Source organism: Chroicocephalus ridibundus, chromosome 15 (genome assembly GCF_963924245.1).
Source record: "Chroicocephalus ridibundus chromosome 15, bChrRid1.1, whole genome shotgun sequence".
Taxonomy (NCBI): domain Eukaryota; kingdom Metazoa; phylum Chordata; class Aves; order Charadriiformes; family Laridae; genus Chroicocephalus; species Chroicocephalus ridibundus.
Genome location: NC_086298.1, coordinates 1,412,790 through 1,431,148, shown reverse-complemented (window position 1 = coordinate 1,431,148; position 18,359 = coordinate 1,412,790). Strand labels below are relative to the sequence as shown.

General features: G+C 49.6%; 1 protein-coding gene across 5 annotated transcripts in view; it reads left to right on the top strand.

Moving 5' to 3' along the window:
* Positions 1 to 872: 872 nt before the first annotated feature.
* ZNF618 (zinc finger protein 618) overlaps positions 873 to 18,359 on the top strand; it is a 171,432-nt gene continuing 153,945 nt past the window's right edge. For all 5 annotated transcript variants that reach the window (XM_063352768.1, XM_063352767.1, XM_063352766.1 and 2 more), the window contains exon 1: positions 873 to 1,321. In XM_063352768.1, the coding sequence (XP_063208838.1) occupies positions 1,274 to 1,321 (48 nt within the window). In that variant the 5' untranslated portion in view covers positions 873 to 1,273. The remainder of the gene's footprint in view (positions 1,322 to 18,359) is intronic.

Below are 18,359 nucleotides of genomic sequence, written 5' to 3'. Positions count from 1 at the left end.
TAGTCTGGGCAACGAGAACAAAATCGGCGTTCGACTCTCCACAAATCTCCAGCTTTGTGGAGCTCTTGGGAAAGGGGGTTTCATGGGCCGGGGCAGGGAAATCCACGAGTTGAGGTTATTTTATTAATACTATTAGTAACTATTTTTTGGCAGCGCTACGCAAGGCAGAAAAACACCAGGTATGCACGAGATGTAATTACGTTTATAGTTAATGCTGTATGTTTTCCAGGGGAAGCAAAGCACTGCCTTTTTTGTTTTTTCCCCCCCCTCGCTTTTTGGGGGAACATGGCAAAGTTTGCCGGGGCGGCACCGAGCGTCGTGAGCACGTGTGGAGGAAAAGCTGCGTGGGGATGGCGATGGTGCGGGGCCGAGTTTCAGGAGGGGATGGGGAAAGGCTTTTCCCCCCCGTTTTGCACCACGGGGAAACAGCTCTGAAACACGGGGGGCGCTGGGGGGGGACACCCCTGGGAGCTGCGGGGTACTCGGAGGGGGAGCGATGCGGGCAGGGGCGATGCCGCACAGGCCCCTCTGCCTCCCCCGCACCCCCCGGGCCCCGCTTCTCCCCAGGGCCCTTCGCCTTCACCCGCTGCGAGGAGCGACCCGAGCGGCCGGGGGAAGCTCGGGGGGGGCCGTGCCGTTGCCGGGCTTTCACCCCCCGCCCGGGCCGGGCCCGCGGAGGCTCGGGGAACGACCACGCTTGGCCGGGGCTCCCCGAGGGTCCGCTCCGCACCCCCCGCCCCGCTCCACGGGGGGCGACGCGGCGGCGGCCCCACGGCGCGGAGCGGCCCCGCGCCCGCCGGTGGCGGCGGCCGGGCTGGGGCGGCCGCGGCGGCGGGGCCGGGCCCGGTGCGGGGGCGGAGGGCAGCGGCGGCGGGGCCGGTCCGGCGGGGCTGCCGCGCTGGGCCAGACTCAGCCCCTTTCTCCCGCCGCCGCCGCTGGCTGCGAGCGCGCTGCGGCGGCTGGAGCTGCCCCCAGAGCGGCTGGTGATGGCGGCGGCGCGGGCTCGGCAGCGGGAGGCGCCCGCCCAGCCCTGCGCGCCGCGCCGCTAGCGGCAGCGCCCGTGCCCGCGGCGGCCGCCCCGGCCCATGCCCCCGGGGGGAAGGGGGGCTGCAGCAGCCCGGCGAGCCGCCCACCCGCGCAGCGGGGGCATCGCCCCCACTCGCCGCTCCTGGGAGGGCGGAAAGGAGGCAGCGGCGGCGGCGGCGCCGGCATTGTGCGCGGCGGATCGCAGGCCCCGGCGGCGCGGGGCTCGCCTGCCTCCCGCCCCAGCCTCATGAACCAGCCGGACGGCTCCGCTCCGGCGGCGGCGACGGGAGCGCAGGTAGGCGGCGGGCCGGGCGGCGTGTCCCCCGGGGGGAGGCGGAGGGAGCGGGGAGGAAGGGAGGGAGGGCGGCCGCCGCAGCCGCCCCGTCGCGGAGCCCCCGCCGGCGGCGCTTTGGCGCAGTGCGCGGGGGGCGCCGGCGGGACGCGGCTCCCCCTCGGCCCCGCACCGGCCCCGCCGCCCCCCTCGCACCGGGGCGGAAAACAAAGCGGCGCCCAGCGGCCATGTCGGCGGGGACCGGCCGCGGCCCGGCCCGGCCCGGCCCGCCCCGCACCCCGCGGCCCCCGCTGCCCCCGGCCCCGGGCCCGCCGGGCGCCGCTCCCCTCCGCGGGGCTTTTTCTTCTTTCCTTTTTCTCTCCCCCCCCCCCCCCCCCCCCCTTTTTCTCCTTTTTTTCTTTTTGCCCCTTCTCTAATTTTCCTCCCGAACGGTAGGTTTTTTTTTTTTTTTCCATTAAAACGACGCCACCTAGAGGAGACTATTTCGTAAATAAAAAAAAAAAAAGAGAAATTAAAATTGCAAAAAAAAAAAAAAAAAAGAGGAAATATTCAGCTATTTCTTATTTTTGGAGAAAGTCGGGGGCGGCGGGGCCGGGTCACCCCCCCGCACCCCCCCGCCTCGCCCAGCACATCCCCGGTTTGTCCCTTCGGAGGCGAAGCCCAGGGAATATGTAAATGAAAATTAAGCTGGAATTTGAATGAATTCGGGTTCCCTCCCCCCCACCCCCCCACCCCCCCCGCTGCCCCTTTTTCTGGAGACGAAGGAGCCGGGGGCGCAGCGGGGTGCGGGGGCCAGGGTGGGCACCCCCGGGTGGGCTGCGGGGATGGGGGAGTTTGGGAAAGTGGGAGAATTGCTGTTACGGAGCAATTAGGAATTGTACTTCATTGTAATTTTGAACTTGTGCAGCACGCTGTGCCAAAACTGATTTTCTTCTTTTTTTTTTTTTTCCCCGTTTTTTTTTTCCTTTTCTTTTTTTTTTTTTTTTGCTGCAGTGCTTAAAGTTATTTGTTTCAAACGAGGAGTTTTGCAGGAAAATTAGAGCATAGAAAATTTGCTGTGGACACACCCCAATTTTTTTTTTTTTATTTTTTTTTTTTTTTGGTGATTTTGGATTTCATGCAAAACTGCTCTTAAACAATGAGGTTCTAAACACAGTCCAGGAAAACACGAGGACAAGCAAAATTAAGAGTCGAATGTCAGTTTTATTTTTGAATTTCTTGGCTTTTCGGATGGTTTCTCCTGGCATAATTAAAACATAGTTTCCAGCATTTAATTTCCTACTTCTTTTGTACAGAAAAAAATTTCCATAGTAGGTTTTTTTTTTTTCCCTTCTTTTTTTTAAGCACACACGCTGCAACAACTCCAGATACTGGGGATCATATCAATCTAGGATTTACACAGGTTTATTATAAGGTCCGCCATTATATTATGAATATGCATAATTAACAATATTGTGAAAAAAATAATTGCAGATTTAGTGATTTTGATTTTTTTTTTTTTAAACAGTAAAACTAAAGTGCCTTTAAAGGGCTCAGCCATGATTATTTTTCACAATTTCAAAATCCTTTTTCTCTCTGACTCTTGCTGTAAAGCCTTCCTGGAGTTTGAACTGAAAAATATCTTTTTTTCATAATTTTTTTTTTTTTGGTTTTGTTGGTTTTTTTTTTTTTGTTTTTTTTTTTTTTTTAAACGCTGTTCTGTGCCTCCTCTTTTGCTGTTTAGGGGGGGTGCCTTGCGACTTCTGGACTGTGCACACACTGGTTTATTATTGTAGGGTTGCCCTTGAATACGGGGGGTCTTGGTATTGATCTTTTTAAAAATAAATAACAAAAGAGCACTGAAACCTGCATTGTTTCAAGAAAAAAAAAAAAAAGCAATATAGGAGAGATGCATGGCCTTTCCACCCAAAAGCGGGGGAGGGAGAGGAAGGGAAAGATTAGGTCAACATTGAGTTTTACCAACCTTGACACAGTCTCCTCTCTAAAATGGGGACAAAATAGCAAGATGGCTGGCTCCACAGCTGCAGCAGTTTGGTTTTTTTTTTTTTTTTGGTGTGTGTGTGTGGGGTTTTTTTTTGGTTTTTTTGTTTTTGTTTTTTTTTTTTTTTTTGAAAAAAGCATTTTTAAATTTTGAACTCAGCAGTGAGTTTCTGGAGCTGCCGGGCACCCACCCGCAAATGCTGCAATTCAGGCGCTTTAAAAAAAAAAAAAAAAAAAAAAAAATTTCAATCCGGAATGAATTTTTAAATCTGAATCTCAAAGCCCTGAAAAGTTTTTTTTTTCTTTCTTTTTTTTCTTTTTCCTTTTCTCCTTTGATTTTTATTTCACTGTAACTTGATATTTGCTGGAAATTAGGCAGGAGGGCCGGTGAATTTAGGATTCTGGGGCTGTTTTTCACCCTTCCTCCCCGTCATTTGTTTCGCATTTTGGGTTGCTCAGAGTGGGGGGGTGAGGGTGGGGGTGGGGGGGAAATGGAAAAAATTTGCAAAGCAGGATAACTCTTGGGTGGAGGAGAAAATAGTCTGAAATGTCAACTTCATTTTTTTTTTTTTTTTTTTTTGCATTTATTCCCCCCCCCGAAGGACCCACCCTGTTCCTGAATCTTTTTTTTTTATTTTTTTTTATTTTGTTTTATTTTAAGCAAATACTGAAGCGAGTGCCGTGGTGCCAGGGCAGTGCTGGTGCAGATAGAGCGGGGTGGCACGGATGGGGCAAAATTACACCCGGTAATCTAAATTGGATTAAACAATCCCGGAGAATATTTTATTAGTGGTTTCGATCCAGGAAGCTTTACCGTGGGGGCTTTTCCATATTCTTACACTCCAAAAATTCCCTTCCTTGAGCTGCACCCCGTAACTTTCCCTTACTCGGTGATTAGACCCAAAGAAACTGTTTAGCTGTAATTTATTTTTTTTAATTATTTTTTTTTAAGGTTTCATACATTTTTATTTTTTTTTTTTTCCAAACGGAGATCTTTTCCTACTGCTTTTTCTCTGCCTGTCACCCCCGGGATGTGGGGAGCAGCACCGTGGCTGTGCCGTGGGATGGGGGGTGGGGGGGGACACGACGCACATCGATGGGTGCTGCGTTTTCATGACGAATAACGAGATAGATTCAATTTTGGGTCAGAATGACCGCGTTTTCGCAGTTGTATCAGGCAAGTTTGATGGTGCTCTCCTCAAACAGAGGAACTGAAACTTGAAAGGCCTTAGTTTGTGTCTGTTTTAACCTGTTCTCGGCGGTTGTGGGAATAAGTGAATTTTCTGTGGGTTCGTGCCCGTCACGTCCCCGCAGAGGTGGGAGCGCGGTGCCATAGTGCTGGGCTGCAAGCGGGGGGATGCCGCCCGCCGGAGGTGTGCCTACCGCAACCTTCCCAATCTTTAACTCTCTCTCTATCAGTTTCTTTTTGAACAACGGCTTCCATTATACGTTCCGCCGGTGATGAAAAGCTCCGGTTGAGGTTATAATGGGTTTCTGAATCTAACCTTTCTGCGTGCCGGTGTCCTTCCAAGGGGAAACCTCCTCCTCCTGCTTGAAAAATTTTTCATCGTTTTTTCGTCGCGGTCTGCTTTCAGGGGGATTAATTTTTATTTTTTAATTGTTTTTGTGTTTTGTTTTGTTTGTTTTGTTTTTCTGGAAAGTCGATCAATATTTATCATTTTAAAATTTGCTGTTTGGCGGCCTGGGGAGGGGGAGGGGGAGGAAGGGAGCCCGGCAGAGCGATACCAACGGATTTCTCGTGACATAATTGAAATGAAATTTTTCTTTTTTTTTTTTTTTAAAAAAATACAAGTCCCTCATCCTCAGTGAGGATGAATATAGACATGTTTTCATCCAGGGATGAAAACAGATGTAATATTATTAAAGTAGTAGATAATATTTACGGAGGCGCCGTATAAAACCCTAGGATGCTGTTCGCATAACTCCCGAATAATTTAAATATATATCACTGCCATAACGCAACGCCGGGAATAGTTCGGTTCGTCACGTGGCCCTGGGGATGTGCCCTCAAGTTGCCGTGATGCCAGTGCGGTAGTGAAATCAGTGTTCTCAAAGTTAGATGAATTTAATTTTTTTTTTTTAAATTTTAATTTTTTTTTTTAATTTCTTGGGGTTGAAGCCTGCTCTCAGGCTGGTGCTGATCCGGTTTCGTGTCCGCTTCTTTGGATGCTGTGCCACGGAAGGGATTATTCGCGTGGGAATGATGCTGGGGCTGTGACGTGGACGGGGATGGTCCCGTGGTGCCGGGGAGTTTTGCCGGAGGCGCCGCTGGCAGGATGGGCCCCGCTGGTCCCCGAAGTGCCGAGGGGGGCCCCGGCGGGAGGGCGAGGGGATGGGGCGCCGGGGCAGGGACTGCGAGCGGGGCTGGAGGCTGTGGTTCCTTCTTGGAAAGGGACATGAGAAAATGCCACCACGAGATACTTATTTCCTGTAATTTCTAAATTTCTGAGCATCTAGCATGACGTATAGTTAGAAGTTCGCATTTACGGATTCAGCTTGGCCATACCGTGCTTTCTGGGGAAGAAGTTTCTAATTTTTAAAGGTCTTTTATGGATTAATTGCTAGTCATCTGCCTCCTTTTTGCTTTTGTTTGGTTCCTTGAATGTCTCTTGATTATTTTGTACTATGTGATGCCAATTTAGTGGTTAACTAGTATGCAAACTACATCTGGACGTGTTGACTTTGCATTAACAATCATTGATTTGTCTGGAGCAAGGGAATAGAAATGAATGATGCTGTTTACCGTGGATAGTATATGAAAAATAACCATTTGTGATGTGTCTTTCGTCAGTGGCGCTGGGCTCTGCCTCGTCGGCAGTCGTCTCGGAGCTGGGGTTTTAGGCCGTGGCACCAGGGGTGGGAAGAGGGAGCCGGTAAGGTGGCGGCACAGGGTGTACAGTGGAGGGGTTGACTACGTGCCCGAGGCACGGCACGGGGCTCCTGGTGACCTTGACTGGCTCTGGGTGACAGTGGGAGTGGGGTAAAGTTGTAGCAGGAAGAGAAAAGAAATTAATATGTATATATATACATATATATAATATACAGCATATATAATATTTGTATAGAGGGCTTTTCACTAGGGCCTGTTGCAGTAGGACAAGGAGTAATGGTTTTAAACGAAAAGAGGGAAGATTTAGACTAGATACAAGGAAGAAATTTTTTACGCTGAGGGTGGTGAGCCCCTGGCCCAGGTTGCCCAGAGAAGCTGTGGCTGCCCCATCCCTGGAGGGGTTCAAGGCCAGGTTGGCTGGGGCTTGGAGCAACGTGGTCTGGTGGGAGGTGTCCCTGCCCAGGGCAGGGGGTTGGATTAGAAGGTCTTCAAAGGTCCCTTCCAACCCAGACCATTCTATGATTCTGTGATCATCAAGAGGATGCAAAATTTAATAAGCATAACTAATAGGAGCCGATTGAGCTGATGGGTGGCTTCGGCAACAGCTGGCTCTCTGCAAAGCCCATGGCCACAGTGGCATGGTTGGCTCTGGCTGGAGCAGAGTTTGGTGCCTCCCATCCCTGCCTGGTTGTGGGGAAGCTGAGATGGACCCGTAGCTGCTGCATGTTCGGGTGAGTCATGGGACATAGGAGGCATTGCTACGCATTTGTGTCTTCTTTGGAAGAAGGGAAGGACTGGAGGACATCCCCTTTCTGTGGAGCCAGTCCCTTCCCAAGACACGTGGGTGCTGGAGATGCCAAAGCTGCCATGTACCACTCTTTGGACAGGGTGTTCACAAAGGCAGGGTTGCTTTCCCTTGGTTGATGTTGGATATTTGGACCTTGCATCTGTCCTCCCGCGGTCCTGGGCCTTGGTTGCTGTCTCCTGTTGAGCTCTCATTGCCGTTGGTGAGGGAGGTTGAGCATGAGCACTGGTCTTCCTTTGGGGCTGGGGTCAGCAGGCTGGGCTTTTCCCACGCAGGAATTGCTCTGCTAGCCTCTGAAATGTGCGTCTGCTGGTCGGATACTGACATGAGGGATATGGGTGATCTCCTGTAATGTGGGTTTTGCACCCCGATGTGATTGAATGTGTAAACGCATGTGGAGGTGCCGGGCAAGCTGCATGATGGCTTTTCTGAGGTACTTGCGTCTTACTTGAGTGTCTGTTTGCTGCTCCCAAAGTGAGCAGTGGCAGAAAAAGGAGGTTAAGTAGAGAAAATCCTCCTCCGTACTCTTTGAAAGCACAACCGCAAAGAAGTTTCTTATTCAGAGAGGTGTATTTGGGGGAAGGAGGCCCCATTGAGGGTACGAGCTGTGTAGAAGTGGTATTAGCAGAGTAGACTCTGGACCCCTACTCAAACCACCTTTGTACCCACGGAGAAGAGTGTTTGTGCTCTACGCCTTTTGGGGTGTTTTGGTGATCGGTTGGCAGGTAGCTCAGGTTCGTGGACCGGTCTGTGATTGCTCGTGCTGGGATGCTGTGTTAGGCACCGGGAGCCTCCCCTGAGGAGGTCGGACCAGCTGAACCCGCCGTGCTTGTGGCTCCGGGGGTGAGGATGGGCCCCGGTGACTCTTGGATGAGGTCAGGGCAGAGTTTCAGGCTCCTTCCAGGTGATGAGACTTGTGGTTGATGGAGTTGTGCCGCCTCTGGAGAAGCTGGAGGCCACACAGCCCGTTTGGGGTGAAATTGCAGAGCTCGGGGTCAGCCCGGAGTGCATGATGCTTTTTGGTGGTGGGAGCAGTGTCACCGTACCAGTTCCTCCGCTAGGGTAGCTCTTCCGGGGAGTCTCTCCTCTGTCTTTATGGCTCTCTCCTGTGTTGCCCAGGCGCTTCTTAGAAAGGCTTAGCTGGTGTGCTCTACCTGCAAAGATTTAATTATACAGGCAAGGCCTTCCTTGCTTGTAATTTACAGTCCTCCTGTTCGTTTCGCATCTATATTTGGCTGGCGTAACGTGAAAAATAAGGCTGGAAGTGGAAAAGCGGCGACGGTAGATTTTGGCTGTGGCTGGTAACAGGCTGAGCCAGGGAAATGGGAATGTCGGCTGGGGGCTGCCGAAGCCACCGTACACATGAGGGGTCAGTACACGTGTGTGCGTGTTAGTTGGTGCACATGGACGCGTCGATGGAGAGTGCAGCTCTCCGGTGAGTCTGGGATGCTGCGTGGACCATCAGGTCTGTGCCGGCAAGTGGCTCGGCAGTGCTGGGGTCAGACCTTGGCGAGCCATCAGTGTCCTCTGTTTTAGAAATTAGGGGTGTTAGCACATGAGGTTCAGTATCTCGGCAGCTGGTAGAAGTGAGACCAGGTGTGTTTGTGAGACCTTTCCACCGGCAGTGAGCTGAGCAGGGCTTTCTTCAACAGCCACGACGGTCCAGACGTGGTCATGACCCAGTTCTGGTGTCCTGATGGCACCACCGCGTTTCCGGGGTCTTCAGGCATTAATACTTGTTGTGATTTCATTTTACTAGATACGCTCGGGCAGCAAGTCATTTTTTGCAAGTTAATTTTTTACGCTGTGTGGGTGTAGGTATCCTCTCCTGCCCGAAAATAGCAACAGAAGTGAGTTTTCAGAAGAAGTTGGGTGTGCTTGCGTTGAAGGCTCATCATTTACGTTCTGTTTCCAGTACGTTGAGAACAATTTTAGTACAAGTATTTAATTGCTTTAGACCTATTTTTAGAAGTATTAAACCTCAGTTTTCAAAACTCTGCAACCAAAGCCAAGAGCTCTGCCGGTGTGGGAGAGCCGGGAGGGGAATCTGGAGGAAAACCCGCAGCGACGTGGGTTGACCCTGTTGGGAGCAGAGCCCGGTCGTGGCCCTTGGGGCGCCGCCGCACTTTGGGGTGCACGCTCGGAATCAAGTTGTCTGTATTTTGGTGAGGTTTTTTTTTTTTTTAGTATTATTTTAATTACTTGGCTACACAAGGGGAGAATGAATGAAACCCTATTTCAGCAGGTGTGTGTGATTTTTTAGAGGAAGTCTGCAGCCTGTTGGGTGTAGTTTGAACGGAGAGCACCCCAGTGAGCAGCCTGCAGACAGCCTCGGCGGATTCGTAGCTTGAAACCCAAGAAGAGCTGCTGCTTTCTGGGTGTAAATCCGTCGCTCAAGGTCTGATGTGCTTTAGTCTGAGGGCTGCAAATCCTGAGCTTTTACTGGCATTTGTGATATTTGTAATTTTGAGGGTGGGAAGGGAGGGTTGGGAGGACACAGGATAATTATTTGCTGGAAACAAAATGCCTTTTTGAATTTCTGTATCCATTTTTGAAACCCGTGTAGGGAGGCACAGCCGGATTTGGATCGGGCTGGTAGCGGAGGGGATCTGAAAATCCCCTTGGGAATCAACAGGATTTCTCTTGGCAATCGTGTGGTGCCATCCACAGGAGCCCACCTCGGGCTCTCGAGATGCTGAAGTGCATCGTTGGGATGACGACGGTGGTGGCAGCGATACCGGGGGACGAGTTGGTGGCCCTGGGGTTGCTGGGTGGGTGGTCCCTGGTGGGCACCAGCTGGTGGGACTGGTGTGGGCTGGCAGAGCTGGGGATGAAGTTTGCCAGTGAAGGAATTAATAATTGGACACCAGGAAGACTGTCCCCGGGTGTGTTTTGGCTGCTTGGGGGCATGTGGCTTCGGCTATCTGGTTATGGTTAATACCACGGAGGCACACTGCGTATTAACTCCGAGGGAGGGATATTTTTACCTTCTTATCTGTCTTTATTTTAGAGGCCTATAAATTTGGCTGGTTGGTGATAACAGCAGTTAGAATTAGCGTTTCTCCTTAATCAGGTTTGTTAGGACACTGCAGGGAGACAGCCTTGGAGGGGGACCCGCTCTGCCGCTAGCCGGGGAGGACGCTAGGCGAGGAATAAAAAATGCAAATGTGTCTAAATAAATTGCATTAGGTGGTGGCAAAATACATCCAGAGTAAGTTTGCAAGGTCCAAGTTAGGTCACGCGTGGTCCGCGGGCGGTGATGCAGTTTCAGCTGCTGGAAGCGGCTTGCGGACATCGGAGGGATGTAGGCATGAGTCCACTGGAGCATCCTCAGTGGAAATGGTGATGCCATTCGTAAATGAGGAAGAAACACCCCAAAATCGAGAAAAATAAGAGACCCTTTTCCAGAAGCCTTGCAGGCATTTAAATTTTTAATTTTTTTTTTTTTTTTTAATGCCGTAGTCTGAATTGGTTTAGTTGGTGAGAAGGAGATTCGCCGAGAATGCTGCGGTTGCTTTTGGTTCCCCATAGCGCGGGGGAGACAGCAGGCACACCTTGCGGGTGGGTGTTTGGCTGACTCCGAAATGTTTGTGCTTTCCTGCTTCTACAGAGCTCTTTGGCCTTCCTGCTCCAGCATAAACAGTGTTTGTGATTGTAGTTCATTATGTGATATTTAAAATGTATAAAATGAAATGCTCCTGTCTACTTTAAGCAGACATATGTCTACGTTTTACAAATTAGCCTAATTAAATATATATGTAGAAATTTATGATATTCGGCTCCTAGCATAAGGTACGCAATTAGCATCCATGGAGCCAGGGAGGAATTTTCCATTTGTATCATGACTTTTCCTCATAGGATGTGTGGTTTGGTTGGATTTTTTTTTTTTTTTTTAATCTTCAATGTTTTAATTTTTGTTCTGCTTAGGAATTCACTTAGGGACCGGTCCTGCAGGGATTTAGGCTTGTGGTTAAATTTCCCCACAAGTAGCTTTGACTGAAGTCGGTAAAATGGTACCTAATTCCTGTGCTTCAGCCTGACCCCTTTGACTCTGCGGGACAGAAGGATTTCGTTCTGTTAAGAGACTATTATCATGAGCAAAATATCATTCTGGAGGAAAAATGGCATTAGAATATTTACATTTTTCAAGCCTCTTCCTTCCTCCCACCCAAAAATAGCAAAAAAAATTTATCTGTCTCCTCTGGATTTGTGTAATTTTCAAGTGCTCGGCCAACGTTGTTTCCAAAACACACCGTCCCTCTACCTTAACTCTCTCTATGGCAAGAGAGCCCTTACGCAATAAATACAAGGAATATATTCCATTAATACATGCTTTCATTTAGAAATATTCTGGCACCAGGAATAATACGTTTTGGTTTCTCTTCTTCCAAAGTGGTGTTTTTTTTGTTTTTTTTTTTTAAATATTTAAAGTTTGATCACGTTCTAGTAGTTTGTTATATAAATAATCATTTGGTCTATTTTGCATATCAATAGTTGAATCCATTTTATTCACAAAAAGCCTTTTTTTCCCCCCATAAACATCCCCACTGTTCCATCCCAGAAGGTACTCTTTCTTAGCAAAACCAACAAAGTAAATGACGTTCCCAGCTCAGCTATTTTAATGATCCCACAAACCCAAAAAAAGCAGTAGGAAATTTTTCAAAAGCAAACTGCAGAAACTTTTTTTTTTTTTTTTTTCTGGGACATGGTAACTTTTAAACTTTTTCCCCAGTTATTTTTGTTAGATTTTTTCTGAGTAGACGTCGCAGCGAGCTGTAAACTCGAAGAACTTGGGACCGTTCTTTCTTTCTGGAGACAGTTTAGGGGTTTCAGACGTGAGCCGAAGGTGACTGGAGGAGCATCCCCCAGCGAAGCCGAGGACCCAGCAAACACGCTGGCTCCGGTACTCATTTCTGTGCGGGAACTATTAATAATTCTGCACGAGGAAGGTGAGATGTTGGATCATAACCATTTTTCCCCTCTTGGACACCTCTATGAATCCATCCTCCAGCATTTTCCTTCGACTTGCTGCGTTGCTGTGTTTCCCCCTCTCGCTGTTTCAAGGCACAGGAAGTTTTGCTCTGAGCCGTGGCTCCAGACCCATCTCTTTGCAGGAGCTCCCTGCTGGCTCCGGTTGGGGTTGTTGGTGTCTCCCACCCTCTTGAGATGTTTTTGTGCCCTCTCCTGTATGGGGGATGCCTTTTTACATGAGGTGCTGAAGCCATCAGCAGCTTTCGTTCCCGTTCCTCCATCACCAGATGTTGAGTGGCGACCAACTTAATAAATTAGAAGAAGAAAACAGTATTGCAAACTCTTTTCTGCAGCCTGGCCAGCAAACTCTGTAGGGCAGGAGCTGTCTTATACCCAAGTCCTGTGTAACTCCAGGTAGGGGAGAGATGGTTTGCTAATAATAGCTTTATTTTCCAGTCCAGTCCAGCTCTTTCTTTCTCACCTCTGCTTCGCAGTGCTGTGCCCACCCTTCGGAGGCTCCTGGTATCTTGTCCCCAGGATGTGCTGCAGCCCCTCGTTATGTGGATTTTCAGTAGCCTGGCGTTACCGGCCGCCGAGGCGATGATTTGGATAATTGCAGCGTCTGCAATTTATTTAGGCAAATAGGAGCATGAAAAAATATTTGCTTTCCCTTGCTTGCGGGGTTTATTTTTGGGGTTTAGCTTTGTGCTTTGGGAAGCAGCGACCTTGCCAGTAACTTGGCGGTGCTGGGTTAATGGTTGGACTTGATGATTTGGAGACCCCAACATCAGAAGGACATGGACCTGTTGGAGCAGGGACAGAGGAAGCCATAAAAATGGTCCGAGGGCTGGAGCCCCTCTGCTGTGAGGACAGCTGAGAGAGTTGTGGGGGTTCAGCCTGGAGAAGAGAAGGCTCCGGGGAGACCTTAGAGCCCCTTCCAGTATCTGAAGGGGACGTACAAGAAAGCTGGGAGGGACTTTTGTAAGGGCAAGTAGTGACAGGATGAGGGGTAGTGGCTTCAAACTGGAAGAGGGGAGATTTATATGAGGTATCAGGAAGAAATTTTTCATTCTGAGGGTGGTGAGCCCCTGGCCCAGGTTGCCCAGAGAAGCTGTGGCTGCCCCATCCCTGGAGGGGTTCAAGGCCAGGTTGGACGGGGCTTGGAGCAGCCTGGGCTGGTGGGAGGTGTCCCTGCCCAGGGCAGGGGGTGGCACTGGATGGTCTGTAAGATCCCTTCCAACCCAAACCATTCTGTGATTCTGTGATCTTAGGGGTCTCTTCCAACCTTAACGATTCTATGGTTCTATGACCTGTGTGTCTGTCCTTGGGGTGCTGCTCCTCAGGGCAGTCCATGGGCACCCTGTGCACCTCAGGGGAGTTTCTCTCCATGGATCGTCCTTGTCACCCTCCTTTGCTTCCTTTCTTCCCGTTTTATTTCTGCAACCGCTTTCAAGGTGGGCACACCAGAACCGTGTGCAGTGCTCTGGGTGCAGCTTTATGCATTGGCACATTTTCTGTTTCTTTACTCAAATCCATTGTTGCCTTGCTGGCTGCCATGGAAGGCCGTGCTCGCGCTGCTGGAGAAGTGCCCTCAGTGTCTCCTCGATCGCTTTTGTGAATGCTAATGTCTAATTTAGATACCTTGATTTTGTGTATGTTGTCGTTTTCCCCCCGGTGTATTCCTTTCTCCAGATCTCACTTGGTGCACGGAGCAGATGTCTGCGGGACCCCACTGTGATAACGAACTATTTCTGCCCTTTATTTTCCATCTTTTAATCAGTTGCTAATCAATGAGATGACTTCTTACTTTATCCTGTGCATATGAAAGTATTCTGAGTGTACTTGCCGTAAGACCCTTCGTAGAGGAAACTTGCCTAAGGCTTTTTGGAAATCCAGGAATGCTGCACCGCTCACCCGCCCTTTTCCGCTTGGTGCTTGACCCTTGCCAGGGTCCTCAGCGCTCAGGGAGTTACGACCATCTACAGAAGCCGTAGCGATTCCTGGTGTTCCTTTTTTACCTGTGAACACTGATCTTTAGTTTCATTTTTTTAATTACTGCTTATGCTAATTTTTCTGCTCCAAAAATGAAGTTCTGCGGTTCCTAGTTCCTTGGATCTCTTCCATAACTCTTCTAAAACGGGGGGATGCCATTCAGTACTTTCTGGTTCTTGGGTACTGACGTTGATAGCAGTGATTTTTGTGGTAGCTAGGTAGTTTTGATAGCTTAATGTCTTTCAGACTTTGGGATGGATACTGTCTGGCCCTGTAGATGTTTATCTTTTGCTGTTAATTTTGCTAGGCAGGTCTGCATCTTTTTCTGGGGACCCTGCAGTTTGAGGCAGATGCTCAGCTCGTTCCTGATGAAGGAAGAGTCCAGGAGGGGAATTGCTGAGCCCTGTCACAACTGAGCACTAGTGCAAAGAAGTTGAATTTTTGTCCTGTGGTTTTAGCTTTCTTCAGTGCTTGATTTATACCAGAATCTGGCAGACGTCTGGTGCTTGTGTGTTTGATTTTTATTTTTTTTTTTTTTAATCAGGTTTTATTCCTTCAGCGGCCTGTTTCTCAAAATCTTTTTCTGGATTGGAGATCTACGGCTTCAAGTGCAGCTTCCTTGAATTTACATTCTTGTAATTTTGATTTCTTTCTGAGGGTGTCTTTTTGTTTCTAATGGCGTTTTTCACTCTGCTTTTAAACCATGCTTATTTGTTTAACAAGCCCCCTTTGGTAGGTGATAACCATCTTCTTCAAGTTCCCCACCTCACCTGCAAGCCCTTTTAGCTTCTTTTTTAACGCATTTTCCTAATTAAGATCCTTTTCTTTAGCTAAGCGTTAGCATAATCACTTCTTTTGTGTGGCTTTTTGTGTTCTGAAGACTTTTGGGGTTGGCCGCATGGTGGGTTCTACAGCAGGGCAGGGTTTTGGTGGTTATCTCCGGAGTCACATCTGTGTGACCAACCCCAGAGGGGACGGGAGCTGCAGGGCTGAGGGGGGTTGAGGAGCTCCACAGAGCTGTACCTCCATCCCTGATGGTGCCTGGATTCCTCCTGCTTGTCCCAAGGCTCATGGTCCACGAACACCAGAGCAGACAGACGCATTTCCCAAGGTGCAGGGAGAGGTCCTATGTGGGACCTAGAGCATCCTTTCTGCATCAGACCTGCTCTTGCAGGTTTCACGCAGGCACCTCGGAGTCCTGGTGGACAACAATTTGACCATGAGCCAGCAATGGGCCTTTGTGGCCAAGAAGGCCAATGGTCTGGGGGGCATCAAGAGGCGTGTGGCCAGCAGGTGGAGGGAGGTCATCCTCCCCCTCTGCTCTGCCCTGGGGAGGCCGCACCTGGAGCACTGGGTCCAGTTCTGGGCCCCCCGGGTCAAGAAGGACAGGGAACTGCTGGAGAGGGGACAGCAAAGGGCTACCAAGATGCTGAAGGGCCTGGAGCATCTCTCTGCTGAGGAAAGGCTGAGGGACTTGGGGCTCTTCAGTCTGGAGAAGAGCAGGCTGAGAGGGGATCTCATCACTGCTCAGCAAGAGCTAAAGGGGGGGTGTCAGGAGGATGGGGCCAGGCTCTTTTCAGTGGTGCCCAGGGACAGGACAAGGGGTAACGGGCACAAACTTGAGCATGGGAAGTTCCACCTCAACATGAGGAGGAACTTCTTTGCTGTGAGGGTGGCAGAGCCCTGGCACAGGCTGCCCAGAGAGGTGGGGGAGTCTCCATCTCTGGAGACATTCCAACCCCACCTGGACGCGTTCCTGTGCCCCCTGCTCTGGGTGACCCTGCTCTGGCCGGGGGTGGGACTGGGTGATCTCCAGAGGTCCCTTCCAACCCCCGCCTGTCTGTGATTCTGTGTGGTTCTGTGATTTGCATTTGCAAGTCTCTGTGGGATTAACTGAATTCCCCTATTAGTGAAATCATATTTTCTGCCTCGGCAGAGACCTGCAGCCTCTCTGGTGTTCTTTGACGTTTTGAGCATCCTTCTCTGCTCGCCGATGCTGGAGCTGTACTCTGTTTTCTTGGATGGGCTTCCAGTCCATAAAGGTTCGCTGCTACCTGCTGGCATAATAATCTTGTTTAATTAATTGGGTTGCATTTTGCCTCTTCATCAACACAGCTCCATCGTTCCTCTGTAATTTGGATATGGACTGTAATGCCTTGGGTCTTTTGTTTCCTACCTGAATTTTTATAGTTTTTCAGGGATACGGTACATTTATGACCTCATCAATAGAAAATGCTCCACATAAACTGGATGTTCTCCTTCCTTAGTTTGATTTTTCTCAGGCTTTAGTTTAAATAGGCCTTTATTTGCTGGCATCTGTTTTCATTTTGGTTTTGATGGCATCTGGCTTTCTCATAGGGGCTCTCCATTGCCTGTGGCATAACCGCACCTTCACATCACCCCTTGCGGCCCCCTTAACCTGCCCGGCCCTGCAGGTGGGTCCTCAGGGGACTTCACAGAAAGGTGTCATCTGGGTCCAGAGTTCGACTTCTTCAGGATCTGTGGTCCTCTCTGTCATTCACAGGTGCTTTCTAGCAAAGGGTGGTGGCTGCCATCAAAGAACTGCGGTGTGGGTTTCAAATGGCTGTAAAACGGGGCTGTGGGTTGTGTGGTGCAGGACCCCCGCGCTCCCCTCCCCTCTCCTCCCTCCCGCACGAGCAGGATCAGCTCCGCTGGGAGCCGGGCAGTGCTGCGCGGGTGGGAATTAAGGTGGGGCGGGGGGGGGAGGGGGGGGAGAGGAAAAAAAAGAGGGGGGGGAATAATAAAAGGAAGAGATGACAGTTATCCTTGAGTTAGAAGTTATCAAGTGCAGAAAATTGATAAAGGAAGTTAAAAACACAAGGGAAAAAATCAGTGACTGTCAGTGGAAGGAACAGTAAGAAAGTATTTGTATTAGGAACAAAAGAAATTCTAATAATGGTTTGTGTAGACTTATCACAACTGAGGAGAGGTAAAATGCATAATAAAGCAGAAAAACTAGACATGTTTAATAAATATTGCTGTTCCCTGTTTGTAAGGAAGAGGTGTGACGCACGAACAGCCCATGTGCAGAAGAGCTCCCGGGCCCAGCGTGGTGCTGGGCAGCGGCTGGGAGCTGGGAGCGTTTTCCAGCCGGCACGAGTGGGTGATGTTCACTGGGGACTCCCGTGGGGTCTGGCTGTTGGGTTTCCCTCTTTTTTCTCCTCCTGTGCAGCTTGGCTAGAGTGAAAATATTCCAGGAAAACTGGCGAATGATGCCGTTGTGCCATCTTAGCCTGACATCGGTCTGGGGATGAGGACTGACAAAGCAAAGGAGCGCGGAGCGTAAAGGGAGGAGGTGACGGGAATATCAAACTGAATTTGTTCTTTAGTCAAAGTGACGGAGGATGTTGTGTGCCAAGCTGGGAAAATGTTTTGATGTCATGCACCAAAACACCCTCTGGTAGCATCAAGCTGGTGTGAAAGAGGTTGTGAACGGGGTCGCAGATGACCCCGTGCATCAGCAACCCCACAGGGCTGGGGGCTGATGGTTGAGCATGGAGATGCCCGAAGAGTAGGTGGAAACGGGGTAACGAGGGAGTGCAGCTGTTCGAAGGGATTGAGATCGTTTTGATACAGTGAATGGTAGGATTCGTGGAGCCGGAGGCAGTGCCTGTGGGATGGGGAGAGCAGAGAAGGAGCAGAGATGCCACACCAGGCTTTGGGGTGGGAAAGGGACAACTGCAGCATGAGCAATGTCACCGAGCGTGGGAATGGGATAACGCAAACCACGGGTGTGCAGAACAAGAGAGCTATGTGAAAACAGCTATTCTGTCTTCTCCTGGTCCTTATGCTTTAATACAATATCCCCATTTTCAGTTCTCTCATGTTTTTAAGAGATGTTGAAAAGTTGGAGAAGACACAGACCGTGTGAGTGGAGTGAAGCGATTTGAGGAGTCAAAGGAAATACTCGTTGGTATTTGTTCCTAAACATTTGGGGATGTGCACCATATTTTTTGAAACTCTCTCTGACAATGAGAGTCTGAAAAAAAAAAAAAAACCACCTCACTGTTGATTTTTATCTTTATGGAGCCAGTTTTCCATGGGTTTAAGAAAAAAAAAGCAAAAAAAAAAAAAAAAAGCAGGTACCAAAGAGCCCTTCGTTTTAGCAAACTGCGTAGCAAGAAACAATACCTGGAAGCTGGATCCAAACATGCAGATGACAAAATGAAGACGCAAAAATATTTTTAAGAGTAGGAGGTGGAAATTTTGAACAGCAGGGGAGATTAGCTATTAGAACAAACTACCAAGGGAAACTGTGGACGCTGCATATCTCGATGCCGTTGCTTATTCTCTGCATCTATGGAATATGTGTTTCAGAGTTTTCTGGCAGAGCTTAGCAGTTAGACAGGGGAGAATTGCTGTTATGCTGTAAAGAATGGCTATTCTGTGGTTTAAACAAAAGATCTCGCTTTCTGTCTCTC